Source organism: Callorhinus ursinus, unplaced genomic scaffold (genome assembly GCF_003265705.2).
Source record: "Callorhinus ursinus isolate GAN/ISIS: 27379988/994484 unplaced genomic scaffold, GSC_fseal_2.0 scaffold2, whole genome shotgun sequence".
Lineage (NCBI taxonomy): Eukaryota > Metazoa > Chordata > Mammalia > Carnivora > Otariidae > Callorhinus > Callorhinus ursinus.
Window position 1 is genome coordinate 24681888 of NW_027397064.1, and position 16955 is coordinate 24698842.

General features: G+C 41.0%; 1 protein-coding gene and 1 pseudogene across 2 annotated transcripts in view; both read left to right on the forward strand.

The window, feature by feature from the left end:
- Positions 1-16709, forward strand: part of LANCL1 (LanC like glutathione S-transferase 1) — a 41369-nt gene extending 24660 nt beyond the window's left edge. For both annotated transcript variants that reach the window (XM_025892275.2, XM_025892277.2), the window contains exons 5-10: positions 5627-5762; positions 6308-6454; positions 9508-9690; positions 11886-12062; positions 12514-12586; positions 13219-16709. In XM_025892275.2, the coding sequence (XP_025748060.1) occupies positions 5627-5762; positions 6308-6454; positions 9508-9690; positions 11886-12062; positions 12514-12586; positions 13219-13295 (793 nt within the window). In that variant the 3' untranslated portion in view covers positions 13296-16709. The remainder of the gene's footprint in view (positions 1-5626; positions 5763-6307; positions 6455-9507; positions 9691-11885; positions 12063-12513; positions 12587-13218) is intronic.
- On the forward strand, positions 13761-13834 carry LOC112808155 (U4 spliceosomal RNA; annotated as a pseudogene).
- Positions 16710-16955: the final 246 nt, after the last annotated feature.

Sequence of the window (16955 nt, forward strand, 5' to 3'; positions counted from 1 at the left end):
TTATTTTTTACTGAACCTTCTTTCTCATATCACATAGGCCTTTGGAGCTATCAGAGACCCACAAGTTCTCTACATGGCCTCTGTGTTGTGCTCATTTTTCAGCTTACCTTTCCTATGGTTTCTTAATATAATAGTCTTTCAGGGGCACCTGGGTGGCTCAGTCATTAAGCGTCTGCCTTTGGCTCAGGTCATGGTCCCAGGGTCCTGGGATCGAGCCCCGCATCGGGCTCCCTGCTCTTTGGAGAGTCTGCTTCTTGCTCTTCCTCTGCCTCTGCCCCTCTCCCCCTGCTTGTGTTCTCTCTCTCTCTGTCTCAAATAAATAAATAAAATCTTAAAAAATATATGTATATATAAAATAGTCTTTCAGAATCATAATTCTGAGTTTTAGAGATCAAAGAAGTCAGTGTTTCCCTAAGGTAGGGATTCTTAAATTTGGGGCCCTGAGAATCTTAGGGCTTCCAAAGGTATAAAATCCCCAAATTGTATTCAGCATGGAGAGAACATTTACACTTTTTTGGAGGAGTCTGCGACTCCCCAAAAAGGAGTGTGTGTGCATGTGCCCGTGTGTCTACTCATGATCAGAATGTCCTGCAGTTGGCTGGGGCAGGTGGCAAGGAAGAGAATCAGTAGCACCAATTTTTCCTACTGTTTGACTTGTACCGGGTTCATTTTCACCATCCTGCCACACAGAGAATTGGTGCCACTACTCAGAGAGAGCGTTGCCTATTTACAATACCCCACTAAGTCACTAACTGCCCAGATACAGTGCTGTGGGGCCACTCTTCAGAACGACCAAGAGTTTTGGCTTTCTGATCAGGAAGTGTAGACTCTCTTTTGTAGTGTGATGAGTAAGAAAAGTACTTCTTTTTAAAAAGTTACAGGGGCCCCTGGGTGGCTCAGTTGGTTAAGCCGACTGCCTTTGGCTCAGATCATGATCCCAGGGTCCTGGGATCGAGCCCTGCATCGGGCTCCCTGCTCTGCAGGAAGCCTGGTTCTCCCTTACCTACTCCCCCTGCTTGTGTTCCTTCTCTCGCTGTCTCTCTCTCTCTGTCAAATAAATAAATAAAATCTTTTTATAAATAAATAAATAAATAAATAAATAAATAAATAAATAAAAAGTTACAAACCTTTAGATGATACAAGGTAAAAACTCTCCCCAGTCAAACCCTGGGGACTTATTGCCAGGAGTGAAACAGAACTTTGCTGGTTTTCTAAGTCTCCATTCTTCCTTCAGTGACATTCCAGTGACCTGTCTCTTCTGAAGATTGGTTGCTATTAATATCAACGTAGCAAAACAAATGGGGCTGCAGTGATGTGCTTCTGGGTTTGAGAGTTTTTGAAAACACATAAAATAACCTTTATGATTTACAAATGCTATCATTTCTTCACTTTATCTTGAGACTATGGCATGTAAAACCTGCATTTAGAAGGCCTACCTTTAATAATCATCAGACCCAGCTCAGGGGTTTTAATGACTTGAATTCAAATCCAGAAAAAAAAAGGAATACTTCCTTTTTTACCCTAAACTGTAAAGTATTACTTTAACAAGATGCTCTAAGCAATACTTCATTTTCAAGTATTTGAAAGGTATTTGCTATCTACTTTAAACTTCCCAAATGCAAATGAGTTTGGCTGCAAAATAATTGGAATGCTAATTATATATCGCCACCTAGGGATAATACAATCCATAAGGTTGGCAAATAAAGGAAATGTGGTTCAAACACATTTGGGTGAGAACATCTTTGGAGCTCATGCGATAATTGTTCCAAGTAACTTCCATAGAGCCATTTGTTTAAAAACTTCACAGGAATTTTTTTTGAATAATTCAATTCCCTTTACAAAAGTAAAGCAAAGTGCTTTTTTATATGTAAATTCTATGCAATTTGATATTAAATTAATAATAATCATTAAAACTTGATAATAAATTCTTAAATCAAAACTCTGAGATATTCCTTCTGTTTCCTACAACAGTTGAGTTTGTATCTAGTAAAAAGATTTTATTTTTATTTTCTTAAAATCTCAACATTACTGAGCTGCCAGTTGTGGCATGAGAAAAAAATAGAATTTTTCTTAATAAATGTTTTTTAAGTTCTTTAAAAATATTCGGGTGTGTGTGTGTGTGTGTGTGTGTGTGTGTGTGTGTGTGTATTATGATTTTGAAGTAGCAAAATGGCCCATAATTCTGCCATCCAGACAGCCCTGTTGACATTGGGGAAAAATTCAAAGTATACAAGAAAATGAAAAGTAACCTTTGGCCACCATGTCCCTGTTCCTAAGATAACCACTATTCCACTGTGAGTTTAATCCTTATATTTATAGAAGCAAAACCATGCATGTTTAACCAATTTAATGAGATGCCTCCATTTGTTGAGGTATAATATAACTGTCAGTAACTGCAATCCGCCGTGCTTTTTCACACCCCTCTTTTCCTGATGGGGAGAGAATTGCCTTAAGGATACTTTTATAACTTTTTCTCAGTCTGTTTCAGAACTGTTAGCCCCTCTCAGTCACTAAAAGCATCTCATTCTGTTATTAAAACCTGGTGTTTTCCTCCCCTCAGCGCAGGCTTATGGAAGTGGAGGCGAGGTTGGGAGAGGGGAATTGTCTGCTCTTTCCCAAGTACCCTCTCTTAGGAGCCAGGACACTCTTTGCTACACCTGTTGGTTATAGCTTGGTGGCAGCACTGGTTAGGTTTTTGTTTGCCTGTTTGTTTTTGGGTCTTTGTAGCTATTAGTGGCCTCCAGAGATTAGCAGTAGGAGCTATATACCCCATCAGCTCTAACCTTACCACTAAGTATGTTAAAATGAAAGCACAAGCAGTGGACCAAATTCTGCCAGATAAACCAAGTGTACAAACATTGATCAGGAAGAACATATACACACATACACACAAGTAGTTTCCTGTCCTGTTCTTGTGGCTCAGAGAAAACCACACTGTCCCCAGACAACCTTCCTAGGTCTTATCCATCAAACAGTAGTAGAGCCTGTACCCTCCCCCACACCTTCCACTTATCTTCGTCACTCGTTCCGCCAACAAAAAGCCACCTGCTAACATTTTTTTACTATATTTACCAGCAAATCCTCTGGTGTAGATTTTGATAAAGTTATTTGAAGGGCCAGATGCCTCTGAATGGTGATTCCTGATAAGAACACCTCAAATATAACCAGTCACCTCAGGGGTGTGATTGTGGATACTTCACATGCTTATCATAGGACTTATATTATATAGTGTTCATATGCTTATAATTCCTAATGCATAGACTAAACTTAGATGAGATACATGCACGGGCACTGGTTATACTTAACTACTTTGAAAGTAAATTACCACATAGATGACAAGAGAGTTTTACAACCAAATAATGGCTTTGTCATCAGGTAGTATGTTTAGTGTCCTAAGCTAGCTGATGACAAAACCATTATTTGGTAGGGCTGATGTCCTCTCATTACTGCTCTTTTCCTGAAATTCCCTGGCTCTTCCCTCATACTTTTCCAGCATGCTAAAGTCATTTTGTCAAGTCTCACCAAAAATTATATTGCTTTAAAACGTAACTTAAGTGGTGTCACATTGGTGTCACATTATATCCTATATATATAGGATAATTTAGAGATAATTGAGATGTGCTTTCAAAATTTCATGTAAAAAAATCCAAATGACAAAGACATTTTCCCTGTATATCATATTTGCTTTCCTACACGCTCCCCACCCCTCCCCCACAAGCACCCTCAAAAAGAAGAAAGTTTCATTCTCTGAGTTTATGGTTGTTTTCCTGAGCTCATTTTCCAGTGAACCTCACCTGCTTTCTGCTTTCCTGGGGCTTCCCATGTTGGTTCTCTGGAAAGAAATCTGGGGCTTTGGTTACCCTACTCTGCCAAGTATTCCCACCACTGTGCCTGTATCTGGGGCCCAGTGATGGGGAGGCGAGAAAGAAGTGAAGCAGTGGGTTCACCCCACCCTCCTGGGGCCACCACCTCTCTAGTCTGTGAGGAAGGGTCCCTCCCTCAGAGACTTGGCTTCTGTGAGCTCCTCTTGCCTTCATTTCTGCTGCCACCGTGAGATTGCTTGTGGCCTGGAGTGTGAGAAAACAGAAGACAAGGAAACATGAAGAAAACTGAGGGGCTGTACCCACTCTCTCTGATATTAGGAGTTCCCTTTCTCATTCTTTCTTGAAACAGAACTAAAGGGCTTCTTCCAGGACTCTCTCTTTCAGCCTTTGGTGCCCACTTCCAGGTTTGGGGCTGTTCTGAATTCAAGCCAGGGGAACACCATTGGTGAAAATATGGTAAACTCACCACTGGTTTGGTGGTGCTTCCAATCCTGGTCTTCCCCACTCTGCCTGCTACTGTTTACTGTTTAGAGTCCTCACATAGCTGCTTTGTGCATTCTCTCCAGGTCCTGGAGCTGCATTTACCAGGAGAGGCAGGGTGGAGCGTGCCTATACCACCTTCCCTGGAGCCAAAACCAAAACAACTTTTTCTGAAAAGCTGAACTGAGTCTAATGATAGAGAGTTAATAAATTATCATATAGCCATTTGATGGAGTACTACGCAGCCATGAGAAGGAATGAGACTACTCTGATACAGAGTGTTTGTCAGGATGTATTGTCAAACAGCAAGCCACAGAACATTTGGGGAGGTATATTTACAGATATGCATATTGATGCTCACATGTGCATAAAGAAATTCTAGGAATATCCAAGAATCTGGTACCCATGGTTGTTTCTGAAAAGGAGGGCTGGAAGGGGGAGACTGGGAAGACAGGGAGGCTGGCTGATAGCTCCGTGCCGTTTGCATTATGGTCGATTGTGGTAGGTCAGGCTGCCGTACAGACACCTCAGGCAGGCCTGAGCACATGTTAAGAAGAAAACCCAAAGAAGGAGGTATCTGGGGTGCAGCAGGCTTTTCATTTTATGGAAATAGATGACCCTTTGAGTTGACTGCATCCTTTCTGCAGACTAAATGCTGTACTGGGCAGCAGTTCTTAGCTTCTCTGACCCCAGCAGCTAGTCTTAGGGCATAGCTCCCGGAGGAACTAGGGAGGCTCCAGGTAGCCTCAACCACACATGCCTTTTCTTTTATTCTTTGAATTTGTCAGTTCCACTGTGAACTGAAGAAAAATGTAGTTGAGGGTTAATTTACCCTTTGTAGTCTGGCTCAGCCCACTTAATGTATAATAATATAATTTATAATAAAAATATATGAAAATATTTACCTTTTATATATAAATTAATTTTAATATATTTAAAATGTTTAACTATAATAGTGGGGCACCTGGGTGGCTCAGTCGGTTGGGCATCTGCCTTCGGCTCAGGTCATGATCTCAGGGTCCTGGGATCGAGTCCTGCATCGGTCTCCCTACACAGTGGGGAGTCTGCTTCTCCCTCTCCCTCTACTGCTCCCCCCATTCCTGCTCTCTCTCACTATCACCCTCTCTCTCTCTCTCCCTCTCTCTCTCTCTCCAAAAAATCTTCAAAAAAATAAAATAACTATAATAGTAATTTAATGTATAATCCCTAAATATATATTTGTGTGTGTGTGTGTGTGTGTGTGTTTTAAGTGTACCATTTTTAAGTATCTACCACTACCCGATCCCTTCCAAGTTATCTTAGGCATGTATTTTTATTGCCAGGCTAATTCACCTAAACAAGATTGACCTCCATGCTCCAAATGAAATGCTCTATGGACGAATGGGCTACATCTATGCTCTTCTCTTTGTGAATAAGAACTTCGGAGTGGAAAAGATTGCTCAAAACCATATTCAGCAGGTACCACATTTCTGTGCTTTTTGGAGTCCTGTTAGGATCCCAGTTGTTAACTGCCTGAACTCTTGGTTTTGTTTCTCCAATTAGCATACCCTGGGTAGAAGGAAGGTGTGTGTTGGCCTCTAAAGGTCAGGTGGGGTCAGAGAGCTGACAGCGTCACGCTGAGTGCATTGGAAACACTTAGAGAGCAACTGGGAGCTAGACGTCCAGCCTGCTCCGTTTGAGAGTGTCACGGCCTTTCGGAAGATGAGGGCCAGATTTCACCTCCCGGGTGCAGATGTCTCCTTTCGTGCCTGAAGAACTCATGCTTTCCTCTGTCACGTGAATTCGCATAAGCTCTAGTGAAGAGTTTAGAATTTCCGTATCTCCCTCTTTTAGGCAGAATACAGTCACCCCTGCTTCCTGAGCGCGGAATTAAACTGTGCCCGTCCGTGGCCAGAAGACCCTGTCTGACTCACCGTGTTCTCCATACCTCTTAGCAAAAAGTTCCTTATGGGAAGATTCTTATTTTGATTCTCTCATTATTTTGATCGGTTTTCTCCCTGTAGATTTGTGAAACAGTCTTAACCTCTGGAGAGACCCTCGCCAGAAAGAGAAACTTCACAGCAAAGACTCCACTGATGTATGAATGGTACCAAGAATATTATGTGGGGGCTGCCCATGGCCTGGCAGGAATTTATTACTACCTGATGCAGGTAAGAGGTGAAGGTGGTGGAACCGAGAAATGCGCTTGCTGACTGCCCGGGCCAGGGCAAGAAGACCGAGGCTCCCCCTCTGGCTTTTCATTCTGTCGACCAACTGCCTCACTCTCCTTGCCATTTCCTGGCCTCGACAAACAAGGACAATGTTTGCCAGCGTGCATTTTACAGTGTATAAACATAGAAGGCGCTGTGCCGTGGGATGCTGTCTGATTTGTAGGTGACCCGTACTTGCCTGCTTCGTGCCGCTTTGCAGACTGAAGTGTTTTGACCTATACTTCTATATGAAGTGCTTTCTGCTCTGCTCTGCTCTTTCAGCAAATGCCTTGAATTAATATTTTTGCATAGTATTAGACACCACTCACTGAAACAAATTCCAGAAGTAAGAACAAAATCAATAGAAAACAAATGAGCATATGTTGCCTACGGCTCACTTGGAGAGCAAAGCCACAGAGCCTTTTCAATGGATTTTGTGTAACTTACCTGAAAAAATAGCTGAATGCGCTATGCCCAGCCGTTCTTTGGATCTAATACTATTGGGAGACATCAGCCAAAGTCAAATAGACTAAGGAGAAGTAGGATTTACTGCAGCAAGCATAACCTGGAAGGGGAGGTCAGAAGAGGACTTCTCATGAGAGCGTCATTTCTGGGGGCTTATTTAGCTCTCTTTAAAGAGAAATTGGCACTTGTGAATAAGAATTCATAGCAAAAGAAAATTGATTTTTAATGACAGCAGAGGTGCCCCCCTCACCTTCCCAAAGTACAACGCAGCATAAAGAAAAGTGTTTCATTAATATGTTCAACATGAGTGCTCAGATATACATACATTAGCTGGTTGAGTAGCTGGCTGCAATAATGCAAAATCAATGTCAGACCTTCCGTCTCCCTATAACTAAACAATGACAACGAAGCTGAAAAACTCAAGGTTATTATTGCTTGTGAATGCAAAGTCACACTTTGAGTGTTATAGTGGCAGTAAGAGACCAACTTTTGTATTTGTTCTGCCCTTCTCAATTAGGAGTTTTATAATGAGGGATTTTGACGGTTCAGACTTAGACTCCTTTATTTTTCTGGCATCAACCTCCATGGCTCTGTATTTCCAGAAGTAAATATATATCCTTAAGTTTTCAGGAAGGAGAATTCATGTATTGCACAGTTTTGGGGTGAGTTAGAGTCATCTTACTTCCAGCTGCCTCCTTTTGGTGGCAGTGAGAAATCTGGAAACCTACGTTCGGAGTTTTCCATTGGCAGATTATTGTCTATTTGAAACGATTTAACTTTTATTTATTTACTTAAGATTTTATTTATTTATTTGACAGAGAGAGACACAGCGAGAGAGGGAACACAAGCAGGGGGAGTAGGAGAGGGAGAAGCAGGCTTCCTGTGGAGCAGGGAGCCTGATATGGGGCTCGATCCCAGGACCCTGGGATCATGACCTGAGCTGAAGGCAGACACTTAACGATTGAGCCACCCAGGTGCCCCGAAATGATTTAACTTTTAATACTGAAAGTCCATTCCAGTAGGTACTTATGTATCATAAACGTAAAAAGAAATATTAAACATAAAACATAATATTATGTTTTATCATAATATCATAAACATAAAACAAAATATTATTTGTAGCCCATTTTGATAATTCCTGCAAATTTGAGGAAAATTCACTCCTTCTACTCTAGCATTTTAAACTGAGCTGGAACAATATTCTCCGGGTAGAGTGAAATCTATATATGCCCTCAAGAACTTAGTGCACATTCAGTACCTGTGCATCACAACACGGGCTATCTCCTTACCCACATGCCCAGCCTCCACCTGACAACGACAACACTTTGAATTTGTTATTTGAAGAAGTTGGTAGTGCATTGAATTAAGAACAGGACCAAAAGAAACTAAACCATTATATCAAAAATGGAGGCTCAGGGTGCCTGGGTGGCTCAGTTGGTTGAGTGTCCAGACTCTTGCTTTCGACTCAGATCATGATCTCATGTTGGGCTCTGTGCTCAGCGGGGAGACTGCTTGAGATTCTCTCTCCCTCTCCCTCTACCCCTCCCGCCGTACTTGCTCTCGTTATCTCTCTCTCTCTAAAATAAATAAATAAATCTTTAAAAAAAGAAAGCCAAATTCTTTAAAAAAAAAAAAAGTTTCTCAAATGCCCTATGTTAGTGCATCCTATAAATCTGTACATCATTGTATCAAAATAATACTGCATAAATGTCAGTCCCAAATCCTCTGCAGAAGGCTTAATCTAGAGTCACACAGCAGTTTGGGATCTAGATTCCAGGTCTCCTGACTTGTTAGCTTCCTCTTTTTTTGGAAACATCTACCACTTCTCTAAATGTAAAAATGAAAGTTGCACTTACATTGTCTAATGCATCTCTTTGTGGCCTTTAAAGTATGAATAAGGTATTGGGCCATCTGGGTGGCTCAGTTGGTTAAGCGTCCAACTCTTGAGCTTAGCTCCGTTCTTGATCGTGAGGTCAAGTCCTGCATTGGGCTCCATGCTGGGTGTGGAGCCTCCTGACAATAAAAATTAAATAAAGTATGCCTAAGGTATTAAAACCTTAAGAAACATCTCTTGTGTTCATGCATTGACTTAGGAAAATTATTTATACGTATGTATACAATGATAAATATTGAAAAAAAGTATGTACATAAAGTCCCAAGAGTTAAGAGATAGCCTGATTTTAGTATGTTCCAGTAGGTTAAAAAAAATTGGGATGGAATCCAAACCGCCAGCAACTTCTAGTTCCTTTTGGTCATGTTTCATTTCTGGCTTAAAACTAATCCCCGGGGCACCTGGGTGGCTTAGTTGGTTAAGCATCTGATTCTTGATTTTAGCTCAGGTCATGATCTCAGGGTCATGTCATGAATCAAGCCCTGCGTCAGGCTCCACGCTGGGTTGGAGTCTGCTTAGGATTAATTCTCTCCCTCCGTCTCTCCCACCCTCTCTATCTCTGTCTCCTTCCCTTTAAAACACACACAAAACTTATCCCCAAGGCTTAGGAAGATCTGTTTGCTTTAGCAGAACTAATAATTCCCTTTCTCATTTTTAGCCCAGCCTTCAAGTGAACCATGTGAAGTTACAAAGTTTGGTCAAGCCCAGTGTAGATTATGTCTGCCAGCTGAAATTTCCTTCTGGCAATTATCCTCCATGTGTGGATGATAATCGAGATCTTCTAGTCCATTGGTGTCACGGTGCACCTGGAGTGATCTACATGCTCATCCAGGCCTATAAGGTACTGTGAATTTTCTCATTTTCAAAATAATTTGGAAAATGTAACCTAAAACTCCATAACTTACAATTGTTTTTATGCATAATCTTTGAAGAAGCAGTAGAGAAATTACTATTGGATGTACAATCACTTTGCTACATGGATTATAATTCATTCTCACAGTATCCATCTATATCAGAGCAGAGACTATTTCATCAGTCAGGAGACTGTTTCACTGACAGGTAGAATAGCCAAGATTGTAGCCTCAGTGGCAGAGCCAAGAGAAGTATCCCAGAAATTCAGTTAAAAATAGAATCTTTCTTGGACACGTGGGTGTTAAGTTGGTTAAGGGTCTGACTTGATTTCGGCTCAGGTCATGATCTCACGGTTGTGAGATGGAGCCTGCTTAAGATTCTATACCCCCCCCCCAAAAAAAAGGAAAAAGAAAAAAAAAAAAAACACTATATAGGGGCACCTGGGTGGTACAGTTGGTTACGTGTCCAGCTCTTGGTTTCAGCTCAGGTCATGATCTCAGATGATTTAAGAGCCCCGCACCGGACTCCACACTCGGTGCAGAGTCTGCTTAAGTTTCTCTCTTCCTCTCCTTCTACTCCTCCCCGCCACACTTCCTCTCTTACTCTTTTTCTCTCTCTCAAATAAATAAATACATCTTAAAAAAAAAAAATAGAATCTTTCTTGTGCATTGCTGGTAGGATTGTAAAATGGTGTGGCTGCCATAGAAGAGAGTTTGGTAGTTCCTGAAAAAATTAAACATAGAATTAATATATCACTCAGTAATTCAACTCCTAGGTATATACACCCAAAAGATTAAACACAAGGATTCATATAGATTCTTGTACACAAATGTTCCACAACAGCATTATTCACAATAGCCAAGAGGTGGAAACAGTTCAAGTGTCCGTCCTCAGATGAATGGATGGATAGACATACACACAAAATGCTGTGTGTATGTATACATATGTACAATGGAATATTATTGAGCCATATGAAAGAATGAACTTCTGATCCATACTGCAACATGCATGAACCTTGGAAATATTATGCTAAGTGAAATAAGCCAGATGCTAAAGGACAAATCACATATGATTCCATTTGTATGGTGTGATGGTTAGTATGAGGTATGTAGAGTAGGCAAATTCATACAGAAAGAAAGTAGAATAGAAGTACCAGGGAGTAGTGCTGGGGTGGGAGTGCATCATCACTTAATGGGTACAGACCTTGTTTGGGGTGATGAAAATGATTTGGAAAGAGTGGTAATGATTATACAACTTTGTGAAGGTAATGAATGCCACTGAATTATACACTTCAAATGATTAAAATTGTAATTTTTATATTTTCTTTATTTTACTGTAGTAAAAGAAATGCGGATACCATTTCTAAAAAGCATGCTATGGCAGAGCCATAGAGAAGAAAGGGGTTTTATTTGAAAGAGAAAAAAAATACAAGTAAACCAAGATATCTGTGTCCATTGGTGCCAAATCTACAAATTACAAGTCTATGGACTATATGTAAATAAGCATTGGCATCTCATATTCTAAATAAGCTTCTAGTATGTCAAATTTTACTTGCAGAAAGTTGGATATAATGGAAAAACTTTTAAACTGCCTTATACTACTTTTAAGAACACTTAGTTTGCAGTGAAATATTAGAAATGTCTACTCAGAATATTTCTTGAGTCTTTGATCAATATATAGAAGATTTTAGGGGTGTATCTCTATTTTTCTGACAAAGTATAGTGTTCTATAATCAAATCCATTTTTGTAATCAATTTTCTAAACAGTTTCTTCTCCAGTATGTGAAGAAATGTCCTAATAGTGAAGGGCATTATTGTTAACCAAAGAAGATAGCGTGTGGTCCTTGGGAAAGTGACTACTGCCAACAGCAAGTCACAAGTAAAATAATGCTGCTTCTCCAGTAACACCTGCGTCCGTAAGCAGAGTGCACATAAAATGTAGATGGCACACAGGCAAGGTCGTGGGCAGTTATTTAAAAGCAAAAAAAGCAAAGCTAATAAACTTCTGTAATTCGTCCCCATCGCCACGACCCTTCTCCCTGGCTCTAAATCCCTGACCCTTTCTTGCCAAGCCACCTCCATCTCACCTCCCTTCTGCCCTCTCCCCTCCTTTCCCATCAGGAAGGAATGTCAGTAGAAGTTTCTTTGACATCTCTTGTAATAAGACTTGCCCTTGGCTCTGCAGGTGTTCCGAGAGGAACAGTACCTCAGCGACGCCTACCAGTGTGCCGATGTGATCTGGCAGTACGGATTGCTGAGGAAGGGGTACGGGTTGTGCCACGGCACCGCGGGGAATGCCTATGCCTTCCTCACGCTCTATAACCTCACGCAGGACAAGAAGTACCTGTACAGGGCCTGTAAGGTAGGCATCACAGCTGTCGGAAAGAAAACACCTTCCCCCTGGGAGACTGGAGAAAGGGCTCTAGTTCAATCTGAGTTGATTCATTTATCTTTTGAACCATGAGTGTGTGGAACAAATCCAGTTACGTAAGAAAAGCCTTCAAAAACCATTCAGTTAAATTTACCTTCTTGGATAAGGACATAGTTCTACTCAACAGCATTTATGGGCGGGACAAAAGAAAGAAATTCTGCTTTGATAACTGGGGAGACAGTGGCTCAGACAGCTCATAAACTTCCTCCCTCCCGTGCTTCATCCTCTCTTTCAGACCATCTGTTTCTCTGCATCAACCCCTTTTTTCTGCCTTGAAGATAGTTTTTGACTTTTCAGAGTAATTCTTAGGGATAATTTCTATCCACTTTGGAGGGTCTCTGGAAGAAGTCGCTACAGTAACTTACCTTGGTCTCACTTTCAGTTTGCTGAGTGGTGCTTAGATTACGGAGAACACGGTTGCAGAACGCCGGACACCCCCTTCTCCCTCTTCGAAGGTATTTTCCACATGTTTACTATTTACTCCACATGTTGCCTTGTAACGTCAGCATCTACTTCTCTGCTTGGTAATCAGTGTATTTGAATTTGAGCTTTATCAAGAAATTAATTTTATAGTCATTTCTTGAACTACTTCTCCTTACTTCCTACTATGAAAACTCAGTATTAAAAATCAGGTAGTACATGGACCCTCTCAGACCTAATCGTAGGAGTCCTACTGGTGACCACTACCTATGGAGCCAAGCACACACTTGGCATTTTGCAGATGCCATCATAAATCGTCTCAGCGAAAACATACACGCGTCATGATCCCCATCTCACAAATGAGGACCTCAGGTAAGTGGCCCATGGTGCCATGTGAAGGAGCTGACATGTGATAAATGGCAGGGCTGTGCCTTGAACTTCTCAGGTTCAACCCTCCTTCCTGTCTTCCGCCCAGATGAAGAGACTGAGCACCTCACTAGTGATCTCCTCTAGTGTGGACCGGCAACATGGATAAATACGGGCAGACTCCCCTTGCATGGAAGCCCTTGCCATTTGTATCATGATGTTGTTGATGCTACAGAACGAAGCCACTGTATAAAACGGAGTCATTTGGCGTAATAACTTCTGCCTCTTTTTCTTCCTTCAGGAATGGCTGGCACAATCTATTTCCTGGCTGACCTCCTAGTGCCCACAAAAGCCAAGTTCCCTGCATTTGAACTATAAAAGGAAAGCCTACCCCCTGCAATGTGCTGCATGACCCTTTCTGTATAGCAGACCTGGACTAAGTGCTTTCATTGCTTTTCAAGGAAACGTAGAGTCAAACTGTGTACTCCATTGAGTTGAGTTGTTGTTGTTTTTCAGAACTTGTCTTTGGTTCCTTTTGTTTATCATTTACTTTTACTTAAAAGTATCCAATCTTTTAACTTTAACCTCAATTTCTTCCTAAAGGTAGGATGAGTGATATGTACAGTGTTTTGAGGGCATAGGTATATATATTTTTCAGAACTTGGAGGAAATCTCTTACTTAAGCTTATGAATATATAACTATCTGTTGCTGTTCTAAAAATGTTGAAAGGAAACTAAATGTAGATAAATACATGGTTATTGGTGGATATTGCCCTCCACCTTTATAGTATTTTTCCTCCAATAGGGCAGACAGTTTTATGACTGTTTTTCTTTAGGTGGTTGAGCTTTGCGCAGTGGCAGTATCGTAGCCAATGAGGTTTATCCGAGGCGCGATTATTGCTAATTGAAAATCTTTAGGTGGTTGATTGTGAAGGGGGACAAAAATATTAACCATATGCTTCTGAGACAAAAGTTGCACAAGCTGCAGCCTTGGTTTAAGGACCGAAATACCGCTTTTCAAATTCACAGTGCTGGTTTAACTAGAGATAAAGATACTTTCAGATTTGCTTCCTCTTAGTAGTAAAGCATCCGGGCTCTATAAGCCAGCATTTTTATCAAAAAGTTCTAAAATGCAATGGTGGTTTTGAAAATTCTGATTTGAAGGTCAGTTTCAAGATAAGCTAACAAAAAGTTTATTGTTTCTTCTAAAATAAGCAAGTGCATTTTTGAACGATTTATTTAAATTTGTTTGTTCTTTGGAATTAGTATAAGATCAGGAGACGAGTTTTCTGTATATGAATGTGTTGTGACTTCGGATTTGAGTCCATCCTGTCCACCGACCTTCTGAACTTTGACTTGTGTTTTACTTCCTTGGCAGTGACTGTACTTTAGTGCTCATTCTTTGGTACAAGCCATAAGATATTTTCCTTCCTTTCAATCCATCTGGATGTTTGTCTTTTTCCTAAATAGTACAGTACTCTACATCTCTTTAAAAGGGGGGAGGAGGGCTATGTAGCCAATAACTTGAACAAAAACACTAAGCTTTCCACAGAAATGCTATTTATTTAGGAGGTATTAGCCAGTGAAAATGTTTAGAACAAATAGATCCTATCTCTTTGCATATCCTAGGCTTAACTTAAATTCCTCAATTTCTGAGCCCTCGGGATCAGGATCCTATATTTATATGGTAGATGAAGGATCCCTAGTGCTTCACATTCTGTATAAATGTTCCGACTCATCAGCTTCCCCTCCCCTTCCTTCCTTCACTGCCTTTCCCAGGCTGGTTTCATTCTTTCTGTATGTTTCAACTGATTTTAGAACATTTTGCAGCTTTACAAAACAGGGTCTAAGAATTTTAAGTGTGCCTATTTCATGGCTTTCTCAGTCACAAAAGCATGCTATTTTTATTTTAACTTTGAACCAAATCCCACTGGGTATATGTTGGTTCCTGTGGATAGTAGTCCCCTATTATTTCACATTCGGCACCGAAACAGCTTATATTAATGGAAATTATCAGACCCTTGAAAGGCTACCGACAGAAGGATCTAAAAAAACAGCCCACTGCTCAGTTCCTAGGATTGGCTTATTCCTCTGTGACTCGTGCCAGTTGGGCAAACCTTGTGCCTCTCAGATGTCTAAGTGCTGCGGGTGAGCTGTGCCTTTCTCCCAGGCTGTTCCCATGAGCTGCGGTGGCATTTATAGTAAAGCTAATTTGCCTGGGGCTGGGTGTCCAACTTGAAAGAATAAAACCCACTTAGTTTAGTTAAATGTCTTACTAGACTGTGCCTGCACTTTTAGCTACTATAATTACTAACCAAGGGAAAGAGAGCAAAACACACTTTCTCTTAGCCAGAGGAAACTTAATCGTGGTACATCTCCAAACATCTTGATTAATTTAACCCCAGGAAGACTTCAAGGCAGGGAGAAGAACATTTTGAATAGGATTCTTGTTAATATTTAGATTGCAATTAGGGGCGCCTGGGTGGCTCAGTCGTTAAGCGTCTGCCTTCAGCTCCGGTCATGGTCCCAGGGTCCTGGAATCGAGCCCCGCACTGGGCTCCCTGCTCAGCGGGGAGCCTGCTTCTCCCTCTGCCTCTGCCTCACGCTCTGCCTACTTGTGCTCTCTTTCTATCTCTCTGTCAGGTAAATAAATAGGATATTTTTTTAAAAATATATTTAGATTGCAATTTAACTACTGCCATCCATCCATTAACAAATTTATCAATACAAACACAATTCAGTTCTCATTTTTTTCTTTAGCTTTTTAGGACTTACGAAACTGGCAGGATTTTCTGTTCCTGCCATTGTTGGTTTTCTTTATGGTTAAGAGGTAAGAAAATTTGATAGGATTTTAAAATCAAGCAAAAGCTATAAAAGTAAGACCAATGCCCTAATACCATTGTGGAAACAGAGAAGCTTTTATACCAGCTTTCTTAGTTTTAAAAGGAAGAGGCATCATTGCAGTTCTATTTCTGTTACATCCTTTCCCTCAGATATTTTCATCTTTTTTTTTTTATTATAAAAAAAAAAAAACCGCAAAAGTTGCTTCCCAAAAAACTCCACAGTATCTCTTCTCTCCCCATGCCGAGACTTGGGAGTAGAATCTTAAAAGCTTCCTGAGCAGCGTTCATCTAGCCTGTCATGTGTTTCTGTCCCCATAGTGAGGAGACATTACAGAAGCTAACTCTTCGCCATGGAAAACATGGGAACGTTATTACAGCCACTTCCGTCTAGCCCACTGGGCTTTGGTCTTTCATCCTTAGAGTCACTGGTCTCCTTTTCATCTTTGATGTCAGTTCTGATTATTTGGCATCAAAGCCTTCGTGGTAGGAAGAGTTTGAGGTAAGTGGATCCAAGACCACTTTGCTTCTCATTTCCACTTCCCTACATAACTGAATTGAGAGACATACTCTGCTCCTACGTCCCTGGGTTCATTTGTGTCTGATCTTCCAGTGCTCTGCATTCTGCTGGCTGATCTAAAATACAGAATGTGAAGAGTGAACATTTACTCATCTACTTCTTTGGCTGCTGGAACTCATCTGCAGTCCTTTATTACTCATACTGATTTCTGATTCCACTTCTGCTTTCCCTAAATAGATCGGAGCATCCTATTTGCCTATTGCTGAGTTGTAGAACTTTCTCTCCTGGAGGTGTAAAACAGAGTGTTTGGGATATTCAGGGATATTCACCCCAACATTATATTGCCATTTACTGGGAAGGGTTGGGATCATAAGTATTTCTGTGTTCTGTAAAGGATTTCACTTACTGGTTCTCAATAAAATTTTATTAGGACTCTATGTGTCAGGTGCTTTCTGTTTGCTTTGGTTTAAACTTAAGAAATATTTTCCTGGGGCGCCTGGGTGGCTCAGTTGCTTAAGCGACTGCCTTCGGCTCAGGTCATGATCCTGGAGTCCCGGGATCGAGTCCCACATCAGGCTTCCTGCTCAGCGGGGAGTCTGCTTCTCCCTCTGACCCTCTTCCCTCTCGTGCTTTCTATCTCTCATTCTCTCTCTCTCTCAAATAAATAAATAAAATTTT